The sequence below is a fragment of the Poromitra crassiceps genome (assembly GCF_964638095.1).
Source record: "Poromitra crassiceps genome assembly, chromosome: 9".
In the NCBI taxonomy this organism is placed as follows: Eukaryota; Metazoa; Chordata; class Actinopteri; order Beryciformes; family Melamphaidae; genus Poromitra; species Poromitra crassiceps.
Window position 1 is genome coordinate 13,537,110 of NC_139630.1, and position 17,701 is coordinate 13,554,810.

At 44.9% G+C, this 17,701-nt stretch overlaps 1 protein-coding gene across 1 annotated transcript in view; it reads left to right on the top strand.

The window, feature by feature from the left end:
* Window positions 1-17,701, top strand: part of nudt14 (nudix (nucleoside diphosphate linked moiety X)-type motif 14) — a gene marked incomplete at its 3' end in the record, with an annotated part of 87,935 nt that overhangs the window by 46,383 nt on the left and 23,851 nt on the right. The window contains exon 2 of the mRNA XM_083643111.1: window positions 8,897-8,940. Within this exon, the coding sequence (XP_083499237.1) occupies window positions 8,897-8,940 (44 nt within the window). The remainder of the gene's footprint in view (window positions 1-8,896; window positions 8,941-17,701) is intronic.

The window sequence follows — 17,701 nt, forward strand, 5'->3', positions numbered from 1 at the left end:
ATGGTCCACAGGGTCACCTGGGCAGTGGTTGGGCTCCTGAAAAGGACCATTCGCTTTCCTCAAGGGGGCGAAATAGATGTGGTGGGTGATGGCTTCGCCCGGTTGGCACGTTGTCCTCAATTCAATGTGGTAGTCGGTGCCATAGACGGGTGCCACATTCGAATTAAGCCCTGTACAGCCGACGAGAACTGCTACCTCAATAGGAAGCTTTTCTATTCCATCCAGCTCCAGGCCATCTGCGACCATCGTGGGAGGTATGTAGATGTCTGCTGTGGCTTTCCAGGCTCTGTCCACGATTCTCGTGTGCTAAAGAACAGCCCTGTGTACCTCCAGCAGCAGTACCCACCAGATGGACGGTGCATCATAGGGGATGGCGGGTACCCCTGTCTGGCTGCCCCCATCCGCTTGTTGACACCCTACCGTGCACCTAACCTGAATCCTGTGCAGGCCAGGTACAACAGCGTGCTGTCCAGGGCCAGGAACATCATTGAACGTTCATTTGGAATGATGAAGACGAGATGGAGGTCCATCTTCTTTAAGACCTTGGAGGTGAGCCCCACCTTTGCCCCAGCTGTCATCACCTGCTGCACCATCCTGCACAACCTCTGTATAGACAATGGTGACATCATGGAGCCTGAGGAGGATGAAGCAGGGGACGATGGGCCAGAGCCAGAGCCAGAAAACAGGGCACAGGAGCCTGGCGAGCGTGTCCGAGATCTCCTGGCTGCAGCAGTGTCGGCCCCTCTCCACTGCATTCCAGCTCTGCAGGAGCATGATTATTAGTTTATGGATTATTATATATATATATATATTATATTATATTATATTATATTATATTATATTATATTATATATATATATATATATATTATTATTATATTGCCTTACCACACCCAAACCTATGTTAGTATGTTTTTGTTCTTTGATTCATTTAATTAATGGGAAGATGGTATTCATTTATGGAATAACCACTATGCATGATTTTGGACATGCAATAATTAAAAATCTTCCAATAATCAGTCATGACTTGTGTATTGTGTTCCATGTGATCCATGCTTCACTTTGTCCCACATCTAACCTTGAAGTCATGTCAACAGTTACACCGTTTCAGTGCCCCAGTGTCAATTATTCAACACTCAGTACACAGTATATTGACTGAGTCATAATGGAACACATAATAGATAGGTGAGTTGAGTAAACAATATATTTATTCTGTGCAATGCATAAATTAAACTGTTTCAAAAAGGAAACATAAAAACATCAGCTATGTAAAAACGTTTCTTGAAGGAAACATAAACAAATCAACTGTGTTGATTGAAAGAAACTTGAAAGGAAGCTGGTGAACATAAACTAGCTGATTAATTTCTTTAAAAGGAACACATGACTTAAATAAATAAATAATCATAAATAAATCAAACTTTCTTGGATAACGCTTCCATCAGAGCCAAGAAACGCTCCTCTCTCCTCTCCTCTCTCACCCTAGCCTCCTCATCTCTCCTCCTCGCCTCCTCCTCTCTCCTCTCCTCTCTCGCCCTAGCCTCCTCATCTCTCCTCTCTGCCTCTGCGTACCGCTCATCATCCCTCTCCTGAAGCTCCCGCTCTCTCCTCTCCTCTTTCTCCTCCATCTCCCTCAGATAGGCAAACATGTCACCCTCCTCCCTCCCTCTCTTTCTTGGCCGGGGCCTGGGGCAGCTGTCCTCAGGCACCTCTGGATTAGAGACAGAGGGGGGAGAGACAACAACAGTGTCCTGGCCTGCTGATGAAATGAGCAGTGGTGGGCTGATGGATGGCTTGCTCCCCAGAGCTGCATCCATCAGCTCATACCACTTCCAGGACGCTGCTGTTGTCTCTCCTCCCTCTGTGTTTATCCCTGTTTTGGGAGACTTCAGCTCCTGCAAGAACAAGAGAATTCATGTTACTAAAGCATAGTGAATAATAATCAAACGCAAAAACAGAACCCTGTAACTGACCTTGTATTTCGCCTTCAGATTTTCATATTTTTTTTTCACCCAGCTAGGCTGGACCTTCCCCTGGAGGCTGTTGTTAACAACAAACGTCCTAAGAGGAACCCAACAAGATTAAAGATGTATATTGTCACTCCGATTATACTTGTGTGACATTATTTTGCTGGGAGACTGAAAAGACAGTGAGAAGTGTAGGATGTAGCATCTACAGTGAACAAAACAGTATGAATTATATGAATTAGCTGTTAAGCATATGTATATAAGGTATGTGATATAAAAAGAAGTAGCAGAAAGTATGAGGTATAAAGCAGTATTATGTACAGTAGTATTATAGCAGTATGAGTCAGGCTGAGTGATACTGATTAACTTAACTGTAACAGGCAGTAGTGTGTTCCATGAATAATTGGCTTACATGCATAAAATGCTCCTTTTATCACATTTCAGCACATAATAATGGCACTCACTCGTATCCTTTCATGGCAGCATTTCTCTTCCCAGTGAAGAGCTCCTCATTCTCACTCCTCCACTTGATGAGGAGCTCAGTGTGTTCATCCAACCCTAACATTAGAAATAGATTATTTTCCAGTGAGAAAAGGCAGACAATGTTGATGACCGACCAGTAAATTGTTTAACAAACTGGCGAAATTACTTAATATCCGAGTGCATCATCACTTAATGAGGTGAATTGGTATGTCTAACAGTCATACATTAAATAGTAGCCTACTTACACTTGAACGGACTGCTGTCTGTCATCTCTCCGCTTGGCTGCCTCTGCTGTGAGTGCCACGAGTGTTCTGTTGTCTTCCGTGTCGGCGTCATGGAGGTGGGCGTGGATTATACACGCAGCTCAGTCAGCGCGACGTAACTCCAGTAGGTGGCGGTAATGCACAAAAAGTTGTTTGCCAACCGCCATAAAACATTAGAAGAAGAAGAACTTCCGCTGCGCAAAGGATTGTGGGGAAGTTTGGCTGGGTGTAGCATGCATCGATGCATACTCCGAAAAAGGGGCTGATGTAGTATAACATCCTGGTACTCTTGGCATACTGCATCTGACATACTATGTATTGGGACATACTAAATCTTTTTTTGCCTACTAAATAGTATGGAAGTATGGGTATTGGAACGGGGCCAGGGTGTTTGGAGACGGGTGGTGATGTCATCAAAGTGAGACTGGCGGCTGATCAGGGTGTTTGGAGACGGGTGGTGATGTCATCAAAGTGAGACTGGCGGCTGATCGGGATGTTTGGAGACGGGTGGTGATGTCATCAAAGTGCCCCAACGGCCCCCGGGCTATGGGAGTGACTGGACCTGACTTGACGTATACATTATAGTATAGTGATCTCTCATTGGGAGGGAAGGTGAGAGTGAGACAGCATGTGTTCTGGGCTCCTGACCCTTTTTAAACCATTATTCTATGTTTTTAATTTTTGCAAGTTTTAACTTGTTGCACTACCTGACTTTTATTGCAACAGCAACTGACAAACAACCAAAAGCTATGGATGGTGTTTGTAATCCTTGATATTTTGGTAGATTCTCTCTACCCCGGCCTACTCTTTCTGCTGCACTGGATCCAGCCTAAGCCTGTAGTAGGCTGCAGACCATTATCTGCTAGCTTCAGCCTGGGCCTGGGCTTTTACCATCTACCATCCAGCTCTGCTAGCCGTGGCCTGGGGCTTTTCACCATCCACCATCCAGCTCTGCTAGCTGTGGCCTGGGGCTTTCACCATCCACCAACCCTGCTCTGCTCGCTGTGGCTTGGGGCCTCCACCATCCACCATCCAGCTCTGCTAGCTGTGGCCTGGGGCTTCCACCGTCCAGCTCTGCTAGCTGTGGCCTGGGGCTTCCACCATCCTGCTCTGCTAGCTGTGGCCTGGGGCTTTCACCATCCACCAACCCTGCTCTGCTAGCTGTGGCCTGGGGCCTTCACCACCCACCATCCTGCTCTGCTAGCTGTGGCCTGGGGCTTCCACCATCCAGCTCTGCTAGCTGTGGCCTGGGCTTCCACCGTCCAGCTCTGCTAGCTGTTGGCCTGGGGCTTTCACCATCCAGCTCTGCTAGCTGTGGCCTGGGGCTTCCACCATCCTGCTCTGCTAGCTGTGGCCTGGGCTTCCACCATCCAGCTTTGCTAGCTGTTGGCCTGGGTCTTCCACCATCCTGCTCTGCTAGCTGTGGCCTGGGGCCTTCACCACCCACCATCCTGCTCTGCTAGCTGTGGCCTGGGCTTCCACCATCCTGCTCTGCTAGCTGTGGCCTGGGGCTTCCACCATCCTGCTCTGCTAGCTGTGGCCTGGGGCTTTCACCATCCTGCTCTGCTAGCTGTTGCCTGGGCTTTCACCATCCTGCTCTGCTAGCTGTGGCCTGGGGCTTCCACCATCCTGCTCTGCTAGCTGTGGCCTGGGGCTTTCACCATCCTGCTCTGCTAGCTGTGGCCTGGGGCTGGGGCCCACTCCATCCACCCTGCTCTGCAGCCTGAGTCCCACTACATCCACCCTGTTCTATATAACTCTATATAACTATAACTATAACTCCAATGACTCTTGGGCCCACATACATGGACATGCACGCACAGTCCTACCCCCCCCCCCCTTTCTTTTTGTTGTTTGTCCGTGTTTTATGTCTGTCTCTGTTTTGTTTTATGTTCGGAGGTTGGCCCTGCTCCGATTGAGTGAACGCTGGCGCGTTTGGCTGCCGCTGCTCTCTGGTTGCTATGGCCAACCCCCCCCCCCGCAACCCCCCGCCCCTTCCTTTCCTTTTGTTGTTTGTCTGTGTTTTATGTCTGTCTCTGTTATGTTTTATGTTTGACCCATGTATTCTGTAAAGCGACTTTGAGTTCTTGAAAAGCGCTATATAAAATAAATGTAGTATTATTATTATTATAGTGTTCCAGACAACTCAAGAGGTCGGGATTTCCCTGTTGAAATGTCCGACTTCCGACCTCCAAACGTTCCAGGTACACAACACGGTTGTGTGTTGTTCGGTGACGTCATGTCAGACAACTGAAGTCGGGGTAGAATCCCCCCCATTCCCCCGAGGTTACAAGTAGGAACTCCGACTTTGAGTGGTGTTCTTCTAGTGTACTTTTTCAAGTAGAAGGCCGGAAAATCCAGAGTTCCGAGTTGTCTGGAATGCAGCATTAGTCATTACACCAAAATGATTAATTAAGAACTCGTATACAGTGTTGATTCTACAACGACAGTGACAGTGGCAAAAATACTGAAATTGAAACCTAAATCTTAAATTAAATCACATTCTGAGTTTCTTTTTGTCCGATTTCTTCACTTAACACGTTCACTGCCGTCGACGAGTTAACTCGTCAAAAAAAAACCAACGGTTGACTGCCGTCGACGAGTTAACTCGTCAAAAAAAAAACGGTGGGATGTGGATCAAACCCTTTTACATCTCATATAAAAATATGGGAGCTATTGAATGTGTATAACCTATTTTACCGACCCACTAAGTGGCGACAGTGCTCTCCAGACTAGAGAAAGCCGAGCAAAAACAGCAGGAAGAAGCGTGAGGAAGCCATTCTCATGAAAATGGTTTGGCGAAAACGCTTTCGCGCTGGCGCACAACGGTGGGGGATTCCAAAAATAGACTCTGCGTGCAACACACTTTGAAACACCAGCAGAAAGCCTAGAATCGCACGCAGCTTCATCCCAGCTCACAACCGAAAAGCCAGAAACGAACGAGCCCGATCCACACTTGCCCGACGAGCGGCCGCCAGCCTCGGCAGGCAGCACAGACAGGCAGCAGAGACTCGCCTGTGACAGACGCTGCAAAGCCACCAGAGACACACCCACGGAGGGAGGAGTTTGAAGGAGAGGGGGGTGGTGGTGCTGTTATGGAGGAAATTACTGTTCAGAACTATATTGTTTAGATGTCTGATGTCTCACTGATGCCAAAAATAAATGGTTAAAGTGACTGTTCTGCCTGTTATATCGAATTTCACAAAAAGGCATTTATCTCAGCTTTCCTTCTCAGACGCTGAAACCATGCTGTATTCAACTGCTAATGCCTACATAACAGAACATGATAAAAACTAACTCTTTTAGACAGAGAAAGCACACATTCTATTAGTTCTTTTGAGATATTTTGTGTTCACAAAGTCCTAGCAGAAAATAATCCTCGGCTCTTGAAAGATGAGCCAGAATCCTCAAAAAAAACCTTGGCAGAAGCTACCTACAGTATTGGAAAAACTGTTGGCAGTGAATGTGTTAAAAAGCCCGTGATTGCATTGGGACCTGCTGTGTGTTTAGTTCAGTGCACAGATTTCCTGTAGGAGCAACTTGCCCTACTGTTCTAGCTGTTCTGTTATTTGTCTTCTTTACCCATTTAGTCATTATATCCACATTATTGATGCTTGATTATTTATCAAAAATCTCATTGTGGAACTAAATATTTTGTGAAAGCACCAATAGTCATCCCTACAATATTGTCGCAATATTGCTATCGAGATATTTGGCACGCACGCACGCACGCACGCACACACACACGCACGCACACACACGCACGCACACACACACACACACACGCACACACACACATCGCCCAGCCCTAGTAGAATATGTATCTCCGACAAGCTTTTCGTCAACCAAATAAACCTGAAGAATGTCAGATCGGGTGCCTCCTTGCATGTGCAGATGCTTGTTCAGCCCGGGGGGTGTGGCTTGTGGTCCCACTTTAACAAGCCTAAGCAAGCGTGCGTTATGGGACAGCTGATGAGCCACTTTGTGGTTCAGAGATATCTCTTTACAGTCAGCATATCACATCAATCACACATGATTTGAATTGACACCTCGCTCTCCCAGTGACATGCAACACACAGGCTGTGAGCTGCAGGATCTGTGCTGGCTCTGGCACCCTGGGCAAAACCATAAATGCCACTACTCACACAACGTTCTCACCTTTTAGCAACTATTTCATAGATGTTACCTACCGTACCTACAGATGTACCTTTATTATAGTGTTTTTCTTCGGCTGCTAGTTCAGTGAGTTTTTGTAGGGCCATATTATTATTTCTTTCCAAATTCGATTTTATTTTTGTCCAAATTCCGCTTTTTCCATTTTAATTTGAGTTTAGGCATTAGGATAGATTTTCTTTTGGGATGACTTGTCTCTCTCAGACAGCCTCTGCCTCAGCCTGTGAGGCGACGTAAAGGTCCCACACAAGACCAACACCCCACTCTCATAACACCCCAATCAAAACAGAATTATTCCTCTAGGCCAATTTTTTTACAATCATGAAATAATTTAGGTTACTACAATAATTAGGTTTACTTTTGATTTTGATAATTAGGCCTACTTTTATCAATTGCAGCCAAATTATGGAAAATTCTGTAATATTTACAGTTGATTACATTTTTATTACCAAAGAAATTCCACGATTCCGAGCGTTTTTTCCATTTTGCGGAAATCATACGGCCCTAGAGTTTTTGCTCATAGGGTGATCAGACTAATACTATTGGAATCTGTGGATTCTCAGCTTTCATGTGACATCTTGTTGGACTCTCAGAAACAGGTCATATGAATCATACCCATTGTTATTGCCAGTTTGCCACACAATTAGCCTTTTTCACTTCCCACCCAATTCACCCATTTTGTGTTTAAAAGGCAGGAAGTAACACGGGTGCAACCTAAACCTTAACGAGGGCCCCGGCAGGGCAACACCGGAAAACACCTCAATGGATTGGAAGTTGGAAAGCCTCATTAATGTTTTGCACTTACTTCATTACATCTTAGCTTCACCCAACACACACACACACACACACACACACACACACACACACACACACACACACACACACACACACACAGTGACATCCCCTGATTGGTTACGCAACATTCAAAACAATTTAGTAAATTCTCCGCAGTTGTCTCATGTCACTTAAATCACCTCACGTAGATGTAGTCCACTATCTCACTACTATAACAAGAGGAGTGGTTCAGCGGCCAACAGTTGCTCAGTTGCTCAACTGCCAGTGGTAGAAATGAGCATGTGAGCATGCATAGCGTGCGAGCTGCATGCTGGGAATACTTAGAAATGAGTTCTTACTTTACGAAAAGACTTACAGGCAATGTACACCAGATACGTTACGGCTGCGTTGTGGATCCGGCAAAACTGACGGATCGACTGTCACCCGTGTTAATTGATGGGCGATACATGCGGTATGGAAAAGTTACGCACCCGTTCGATTTTTGTCGGATTTCGCATACGTCTGACAGATGACATGAGTGTGGGTCTGTTCACAGCCGTACCTGAGCCGTACCACATCTGTTCCGGAGGCGGTGTACATTAGCCCTAACTTAAGCACTTAAGTTAGGGCTCAGAGATGCCCGTCAGGAGCAGGTGTGGCGAAGCAGAACTCAACCTCAGTAAAACAAGGTGCACGGGGCGTCCCGGTGGCTCACCTGTAGCACGCATACCACAAGGGCTTAAGTCCTTCGCGCGGCCGACCCGTGTACGAATCCGATCCGTGGTCCTTTGCCGCGTGTCATCCCCTCTCTCCTCTCCCCACCTTTTCTGTCTGCCTACTGTCCTATCCAATAAAGGCAAAAATGCCCCAAAAATAATCTAAAAAAAAAAGTTAAACAAGGAGCACAATGTTCCTTAAGCATAGTAGGTTTCTTTCTTCTTCTTTTTTTTTTACTTCTAGATCCGACAGATGTATTTGTGCTGTGTGCGTTGTTACTGTGTGCGTTGTTACTGTGTGCGTTGTTACTGTGCGTTGTTACTGTGTGCGTTGTTACTGTGTGCGTTGTCAGCAGTAACAATCAAATTAAGACAAGTGTGGACAAATTTGGCGCCCCAGTGGCGTGGCGCCCCGTCTGCCCTGCCCACGCGTCGGCTCGGCACCGCTCAGGATGTCCAACTATCTGTCTCGCTGCCTTTTGTTCTATGTACTTATGATGTCTGTCTTTCTCTTTCATTCACAGAACGGGACAAAGAAGTCCTGGGACTTCATGAGAACCCATGACAGGTAAAACCAGGAACACGTTTCATTCACCTCATACTCGACTCTTCCAAACAAGCTACTTTTCCTGTCAGAAATGACGTGTCAGCTCCTCAGCACCTGACACCTGATGCCTCGAAGGGAGTGATCTCAAACTATTTGTGTGACTTTTCTTTCCTTTGTAGCTTTAGGGGCCGTGTCTACAGGAAGTGTTTTCTTCAGGTCAGAGTGATTTACTAATCATGTCCAGAGAGCAACAGGCACAGACACACAGCGCACGCCGAGGCTTCCAACAGGCACAGACACACAGCGCACGCCGAGGCTTCCAACAGGCACAGACACACAGCGCACGCCGAGGCTTCCAACAGGCACAGACACACAGCGCACGCCGAGCGCTTATTTGCTGCTGTCAGAGAAAGTGACATTGACGAGCAGCGCTCCTCTCCCAAAGTTGAACCTTTCTCTGCTTGAGGCGCCCAGAGCGCTCCGACCAGAAACACTAGCTGCCACTGAAACGCCAGGCATAGTGTAGGGCTGTCAAAGCATATTCTATCTTCGAATATATATTCAAATATAAAAAATTAAAAGAATATTCGAACATGAAAATTAATATTCGGTTTTATTTTTATTTTTACTTTTATTTATTTTTATTTATTTTACATTTAACCAGGTAAAAAACCTGGCCAAAAGGGTAACATAAAAACATACCGTACATCGTTTCATTTAAAAACATTACAAAATTGTAGGCTACTACTGTATTAGTACTGACTGATTAAATTATGGGGAAAAAAACAATGTTTATGTTGAAAAGAAATATATATATATATATATATGTTCAAATAAATATACCAAGTAGTTATATAGTTATATATAAGCTCCCTGGTTGTATTGGTTTGCCTTGCCGCGCACGGCAATTTTAGTATTCAAACGGGGAAAAAATGTTTAGAGGGAATTTATTTTGTTTAGAGGGAATAATCGAATATCATTTTTGAATATAATTTTGGGGCGAATTTTGACAGCCCTTGCGCGGTGCTGGGAAGAGGAGCGCTCCTAGCTCGTCCTCACCATCGAGAATGAATTTGAGAAAGACGCTGGCAGCTGAAAGAACCGAGCCCTGTCCACACGGCCCTCCACGTCAGAGCGGAGCGTTCTCAAAAGTTATGAAATGTTCAACTTTTCAGAAAAGCGTCGGGTGACGTGAACTGCCGACCACTCGCAAGGACGTGGCCGTTTCGCATAGAAACAACAAATACGGAGAAAGTGAAAGTGGCGGTGGAGAAATAGGATGTTTTATGTAATCAGGTTGAAATCAGGGATGTAATCAGTGTTGTAATCAGTGAATTTCCGTTAGCGTACCAGCGATCTTAAAGGCAGTGTGAATACAGTATCTGTGCTTTTTTGCACAACACTGTTTTGTCTGCTAGAAGAGCTAAGCAGCTGGTTAGTGAGCTAGCAGCAGCTGTTCAGTGAGCTAGCAGCAGCTGGTTAGTGAGCTACTGTAGCAGCAGCTGTTCAGCTAACTTCCAGGGATGCAAACGAGTCACCTTTTTGATGCAAAAATAGGGCACTTTAATAATTGTGAGTGGTTTTTTATGTCTGTCCTGCTATCTGTCACCTTTTTCACTCTCTGTGAGTTTGCAGCCCTGAACTTCAGGTGGCATCGCCGTGATCCGCTTCTAATTTCTCCTCGAGGGCTCCAGGCAGCTCTTTCAGAACCTGCTGTGTGTGAACGCAGCCCTAATGGCAGCTGTTTGAGGACATGGTATTTACTTTTTATAGTCTGGCATCTCTGGGTTGCTTTAGACTGGCAGGATGTTCATGTCAAAACAAGACTTTTTTTTTTTGGGGTGGAGGGGGGGTAGGCTTCCTGTTACTGCACTTAAGATGACTGTAATGTCTGAGCTTGGAGGGGGGGCCACTGTAAGAGAAGTATCACACCTTTGTGTCAAAGCACTATTATGCCCCGAGGTAGTGCCATGCCCCGAGGTAGATACCAGGTCATGACCCCCCCGAGAGAGCTCCTTTCTTTTACTGTGGAAACTGGTCCCATAGAGACAAGAGCAATAAAGCTCCTCCTCCCTGTACTTCCCAGGGCAACAGCCAGTTCTTCCCCAGGTGGGAATTCTGCCAAATCCCTAGCATGTAGCATGTAGCATGTAGCATGTAGCATGTAGCTATGCGACCTGGGATTGTTTTGCATTTTTGTGTAATTGTGCATGAAATAGTTCTTGTCGGTGGGCTCCATGCTGGCCTCCACTTCTTGTCACATTGCAGACGCTTTAATAGAAAGACAGACCACAGGTCAAGAGATGTCATGGCCAGTGCTCTATAATAACAGGGCTTTTCAAAGTGGGAGGCACCCGGGCTTCCCCAGGGGCAGGGGGGCTCCAAGCAGTTTCAGGGAAGGCTCAGTGAATGGAAGTGGGAAAGAAATATGACTACATTAGTTATCAAAAGGAGATCAAATAGAATAGCCTAAATGTGTGTGATTTGGTTAAAGCGATAGTTCAGAGATGCCGTTTTGTGCAATTTTACCGTTTTCCCCCCACTTTCCCACAGTCAGAAACTAATGAATGCCTTCAGACAGACCTTTTTTTAATGTATTATTTGGTGTAGTCTGAAGTATGTCAAATAGCAATGTGAGCCTTTTTCCAAGCTCTGTCTGTGGGGAGGCCCACAGTTTCAGATTTTGAAAACCCCTGTACTATAACAGTTAAGTTAAGTAACTGTTCTTTCTCTTGCTGGATAATATAAAACTCGTCAAAAAGGACACGGTATAAAAACCGTGTGTCTCCACAGCTAGTCTCTCTCTGCCTCAACTGAACTGATTCCACCGTCCCAACAGCTTAGCTGAGGGTGCGGGTGCGATTCTCTTAAAGTGACAGTACACAATTGTCAAAAAAAAAAAGAGCCTATTCTAGACATACAATAACTAACATAATATAGTTAAAATTAACGTCTCAAAAGTAACCCATCTCTTCTCCTCTGCCTTCTCCTAGCTCCCCCTGCCTATCCCTGTGTGCCTGTGTCGTGTTTGTCCATTGTCTGTTGCACTTACGTCGTCCCCGCCCCTTTAGTGTTTCTTTTTGTAAAGCGTCTTTGAGTCCTTGAAAAGCGCTATAGAAAACCCATGTTTATTATTATTATTATAACATATCTGAATGACCTGGTGAGTGTCCAACTGAAGAAGGCTGTTTTCCTCAGACACAGAGATCAATGTCTCTACCAAATAGTCTATGATTCGTTGGAAGGAGCCTGATTCGACTGCCAATCTCACAGTGGAATAGTCGCAATATGTGGTTATGAAACAAGGAAGGAGCATTCCATTCCAGCTATATGGGGGGTGCTAAATGTCTGATTTTACATAAAGTTGCTTGGTTTCTACCAATAGACTGTGAGATATATATATAACTTAACTTAACTTAACTTGTATATATATTAGGGCCGGGACTTTAACGCGTTAATTTCGATTAATTGATTACAGAAAAATGTACGCGTTAAAAAAATGTACGCATTTTAATCACACTTTATTTTTGCACTCCAGAGACCACTGAACGTCTCTCAGTGGACGGATTTCAGGCATACCGATCATACCAATGCACAACGTGACACTTTAACAACAAAGCCCCACATGTAGTAGGGAAGTGCGCTGTAGGCTAACGATAAACATGGAATGTAACTGCAACAACAATACCACTTAGCTGCTAGTCACGGCATACACGTGTTCAGTTGATAGTTTTTAATCATCCACTCCAAAGTCCGTTGTAAGGTTGGAAAAAACACAAACGACTTTTATTCCACATCCACAAGTGTCACAGGTTACATCCACTGTTCTTTCTCCTGCTGGATAATATCAAACTAATCAAAAAATATAAAAACCGTGTGTCTCCACAGCTAGTCTCTCTCTGCCTCAACTGAACTGATTCCACCGTACAACAGCTTAGCTGAGGGTGCGGGTGCAATTCTCTTAAAGTGACAGTACACGATTGTCAAAATAAATGAAAAAGCCTATTCTAGACATACAATAATTAACATAATATAACTTGAAGTTAAATTTAATGGAAAAACATACTTATTAACTCATTGAGTGCCAATGACGACTATCGTCGTCAATTCAAATAGTAACGTAGAGTGCCAATGACGACTAAAGTCGTCAATTGCGTTTTTTGACGGTGGGACGTGGATCAAATCTCCTGTAAAAATATGGGCGATGTCGAATGTGTATAAGCTATTTTACGGACCCATTAGGTGGCGACAGTGCTCTCCAGATTAGAGAAAGGTGAGGAAAAAACAGAGAAGAAGTCATGGGGAAACGGAAACCGCATCGGTATGCATCGATATGCATGAAGCATAACGTTAGCTGTGCCTGTGAACAGCAGCCAATCTGCTGCCACAATTGAGCCCCTCCGTCTCCGCTGCGATAGCCCCTCCACATGATTAGTTGCCGACACCAGCGTCTTTCTGAAAAGTTCCATTATTCTCAGCTGGAAGCGCTGGGAGCCGGCGACAAAAACGGCGGAACGCTGTGAAAAAGCTGGGACTCGCCTGACACACGCAGCAGAGCGAGCAGAGCCACCAGAGGCACTCCCACGGAGGAGGAGTTTGCAGTTGAGGGGGGTGGGGGTGCTGTTTTATTGAAGGAAATTACTGTTCAGATGTTTCAGGTCAGAAAATATTAGCTTCAGAGTCAGTGATTTGCTTGAAATGCTTCATTTCACAAAAGGCTCATTATCTCAGCTTCTAGATGGAAACGTCTGTTTTTGGTGAAATCAACCTATCTTCTCCGGCTGATAACTAAAGAACGGAAAATGATATCAATAAACTGTTTTTTCCTGATGATACAATAGAGTCTCATCGTTCCTTGGGCGTGTTCGGTGTTTACATAGTAATATCACACAATATTCTGTGGGCCTCGAGAAATCACTGAAAACACTCTGAAAGGGCTGGCACTGGGAGCATCCGTTTTCCAAAAGTGGCTGGCACTCAATGAGTTAATAATGGTTATGTTAGCTTACTTTTAATATTCTAAATGTCAAAATGTATAACTCAAAATGTGCATCTATTAGGAATAGAACAGATAGATAGGAAAACGATGAGAAAAATATCAAGCCAATCTTCGCCTCATACATGGAAGAAGCAGATGAGAACGCGTTGCTTGGCCCGGTGGATGGGAAGTTTAGATTAAAAAAAAACCCTGATGGAAGCGTGGATAAGAACACGGTTGTGTGCAAATTGTGCAACAAAGAATTTGCATATTCAAGGCAGCCTCCGGTATCTGCTCAATGCTAAACATGTTGCAGCTGCCTGGAAGCCAGAGCTAACATTAACTTAGCCGCTGATCATGCTAACGTTAGTCCTAGTCCTAGCACCAGAGCTAACATTAACTTAGCCGCTGATCATGCTAACGTTAGTCCTAGCATGAGTAAGCAGAGTTGCCAACCCACACTCGACCAGATGACGGGGTTCAGAGCCAAGATGAGAAAAGTCTACGTCTGAGAAGTACAAATACAGCAATATGTATCTATTCATTGATTCACTCATATATACCAACATCCATTTGAATTAAAAAATGTTGCTTCTTGTATCAAATATTGATATGCAATTAAAATGTGATTCATTTAGATTAATTAATTACAAAGCCTCTAATTAATTAGATTCATTTTTTTGATCGAGTCCCACCACTAATATATATATATCATCTTTTTGTATAGGTCTATTAATACTGTAAAACCAAGTTCCAAATCAAACAAACAAATCAAGCAAGCTCATGCCAGATAATCTTCTTCTTAGTTCAAATGGGCTAAGTGGTGTCTGTGGCGGCGGTCTGTGTCATGATTGTGATGTCATCAGTGATGTCCCTTGAGCAATTGTGATGTCATCAGGGATGTCACTTGAGCAATGGTTATGTCATCAGTGATGTCACTCGAGCAATTACTGTGATGTCATCAGACCTTCCTGGCTGAGGCCTGGTGGGAGTATAAGTAGGGAGAAGAGGACAAGTGGCGCATCATCTCCAGTTTCTCCACCCTAGGAATTGATTCCTATTTCCTAGTCTTATAAAAAGAAAAAGAAAAAAATAATAGTTGAATATTGAATAGCTAAGTTCCATTGGAGTGGCAGAATCCTGAGTCAGGGACAGCCCTAGTCAAAGGAATGGATTCTGCATGGAATGATAACTCTTCCTAATCATTCAGTAGCAATCTTTTGTATTTCAAAAACATTTGCCTATTTCGTGACTGCTGATTACTCACCCACGAAATCTAATAAATTCTTAATGCGCCAACAGACAGGAATAAGCAACCGTTTCCAAAACGAGCTGTAGGCTATTAGGGCCTGTGTCCACCTAGCGTCTTTTTCCGACTGTTAAACGCTGGGAGTGCGCTGGGGAGCGCTGATCCCAGCGCACAATATACAAGGAAGCAGTCTGAAACTAACGTTAGTTCAGTGCGGTAGTAGCTTGATAGCTGACAGCTAACATTAGCAAACAACACACATACAGTGATTTAGCTCAACACTCACCAGAAATATTAAGTGTCTAGCCAACCTGCTCCCACAATTGAGCCTTTCTGTCTCTGTTGCGATAGTTTCTCCATGATTAAGTTGCCAGAAAAGCAGCACCCGACACCAGCGTCTTTCTGAAAAGTTAAAATATTTTCTGCTGGAAGCGCTGGGAGCCGGCGCACAAAAACGACGGAGCGCTCTGAAAATAGACGCTGGGCGCAGCGCACTTTCTCTAGACGTCTGTGTGCGCCGGCATACGCTCTCCCCCCATTGGAAACAACTGAAAAAAGACGCCGGAGCTGATGAAAAGACGCTAGGTGGACACAGGCCCTTAAGCTGTATTCTCAATCCAATGGCAGTTTGCTAACGAAGCCTCTTAAACATGCTGCTCTCTCCGGGACCAATGGGACAGTTTCAGTTATTTTGACACCTATGTGTTTATTGGAATGTTGACATAATGGCACGTGTTTATTGCTGTGTTTGTCAATGAGTGTGTGTGTGTATTTGTGTGTGTGTGTGTGTGTGTGTGTGTGTGTGTGTGTGTGTGTGTGTGTGTTTGTGTGTGTGTGTGTGTGTGTGTGTGTATTTGTGTGTGTGTGTGTGTGTGTGTGTGTGTGTGTGTATTTGTGTATTTGTGTGTGTGTGTGTGTGTGTGTGTGTGTGTGTGTGTGTGTGTGTGTGTGTGTGTGTGTGTATTTGTGTGTGCACGAGAGGCCACGGGCAACAGAAAGGTAAAGTCATTAGGAAGTAGTGACATATGTTTAGGTCTTCAGTACCACTGCTGCTGTCCTGCTTGTCTCTGTGTCGGCTCCCATTTCGCTCCCTATGAAGAGTTTATTGTTTTATTTTATTCAGTTTCCCCCTCATTTTCTCCCCAATTGTACTTGGCCAATTCCCCCTGATGCCCCGCCCCCTCTGCCGATCTGGGGAGAGCCGTAGACACACACATCCTTCCTCCGACACATGCACAGTTGCCAGCCGCTTCTTCTCAACGGACAGCGGGGAGCTTCACCCGGCAGGACGTAGCACGTGGGCGGATCCCGCTATTTCCCACCAGTTCCCTTCCGCCCCGAACAGGTGCCTCGACCGACCAGAGGAGGCGCTAGTGGCACTAGAAGAGTTTGAGTGGATCCGGGTAGCAAAGTATCAAAGTATCCCCAGTGGATCAAAGTCTTGGTGCTGTTGGCAGGGCCATGATGTTTATATTGTTATTTATCTGTTTGTTTGTTTGTTGACAGAGACAGAACTCTGCTTTCAAGTCTGAAATGTACCTATAGATTTGCTAGAAAGATGAACAACATAATGTCCCTAGGTTGACAGTACAGTACAGTAGTGGACTACAGTCTAGTTAAGTGTTGGTAGTAAGGATTTAGAATTCTGACAGGCTAACAGTTAGGGGTGCACCGATCACGTTTTTTGCCACCGATCACCGATTGCCGATCGCCTATGGGAAATATCTGCCCAACCGATCATCTACCGATCACCGATCACCGATATATAAACTCCTCAGACAGTTTGGAAACGTTATTTTAGGTCGATTATTTCTCCCCTTTAATAATACCAATTGGCATTGTATTTTATATCGTTGGAAAGCCTGATTAGTGATAGGGCTTTTTTTTTTTTTTTTTTTTTAATAAAAAAATTGCCGATCGCCGATCGCATATTTGAGGTCAATATCGGCCGATACAGATTGCTTGCCGATCGATCGGTGCACCCCTACTAACAGTATATGTGCTGTTGTGTTTCTGACTTGGATTGTGGTTGTTTAGATTCATCAAAATGTTCAAAATCCTTACTACTGTGCTGTACACAGTCATCTAGCACCCTAGGTGGCGGAAAGCCGAAGTGTTTTTAATCTTTCTAGCAAATCTCGGTAAATGTCAGACTTGAAAGCAGTATCCTGTCTTGGTAAACTAGGTAAACTAGTCTATGATCAAATGTTTCATGTCCTCTTTGATTGGACGTCTTTGGCAAAGTGAGCTCTGGTCAGGTCAGAATGGAGGACCTTCTCCTCGTATGTCTGCTGCAGCACAGTGTTCCCGCTGTGCGGCCGGAAGCCCTGCAGAGACGGCTAGAAGCTTAACGGAGCATGAAATGTCCCGAGCATCCGTTTAGCCTTTAGCTCGCTCTCCTTGGTTTAAAGCATCCGTTTAGCCTTTAGCTCGCTCTACCTTGGTTTAAAGCATCCGTTTAGCCTTTAGCTCGCTCTCCTTGGTTTAAAGCATCCGTTTAGCCTTTACTGTAGCTCGCTCTACCTTGGTTTAAAGCATCAGTTTAGCCTTTAGCT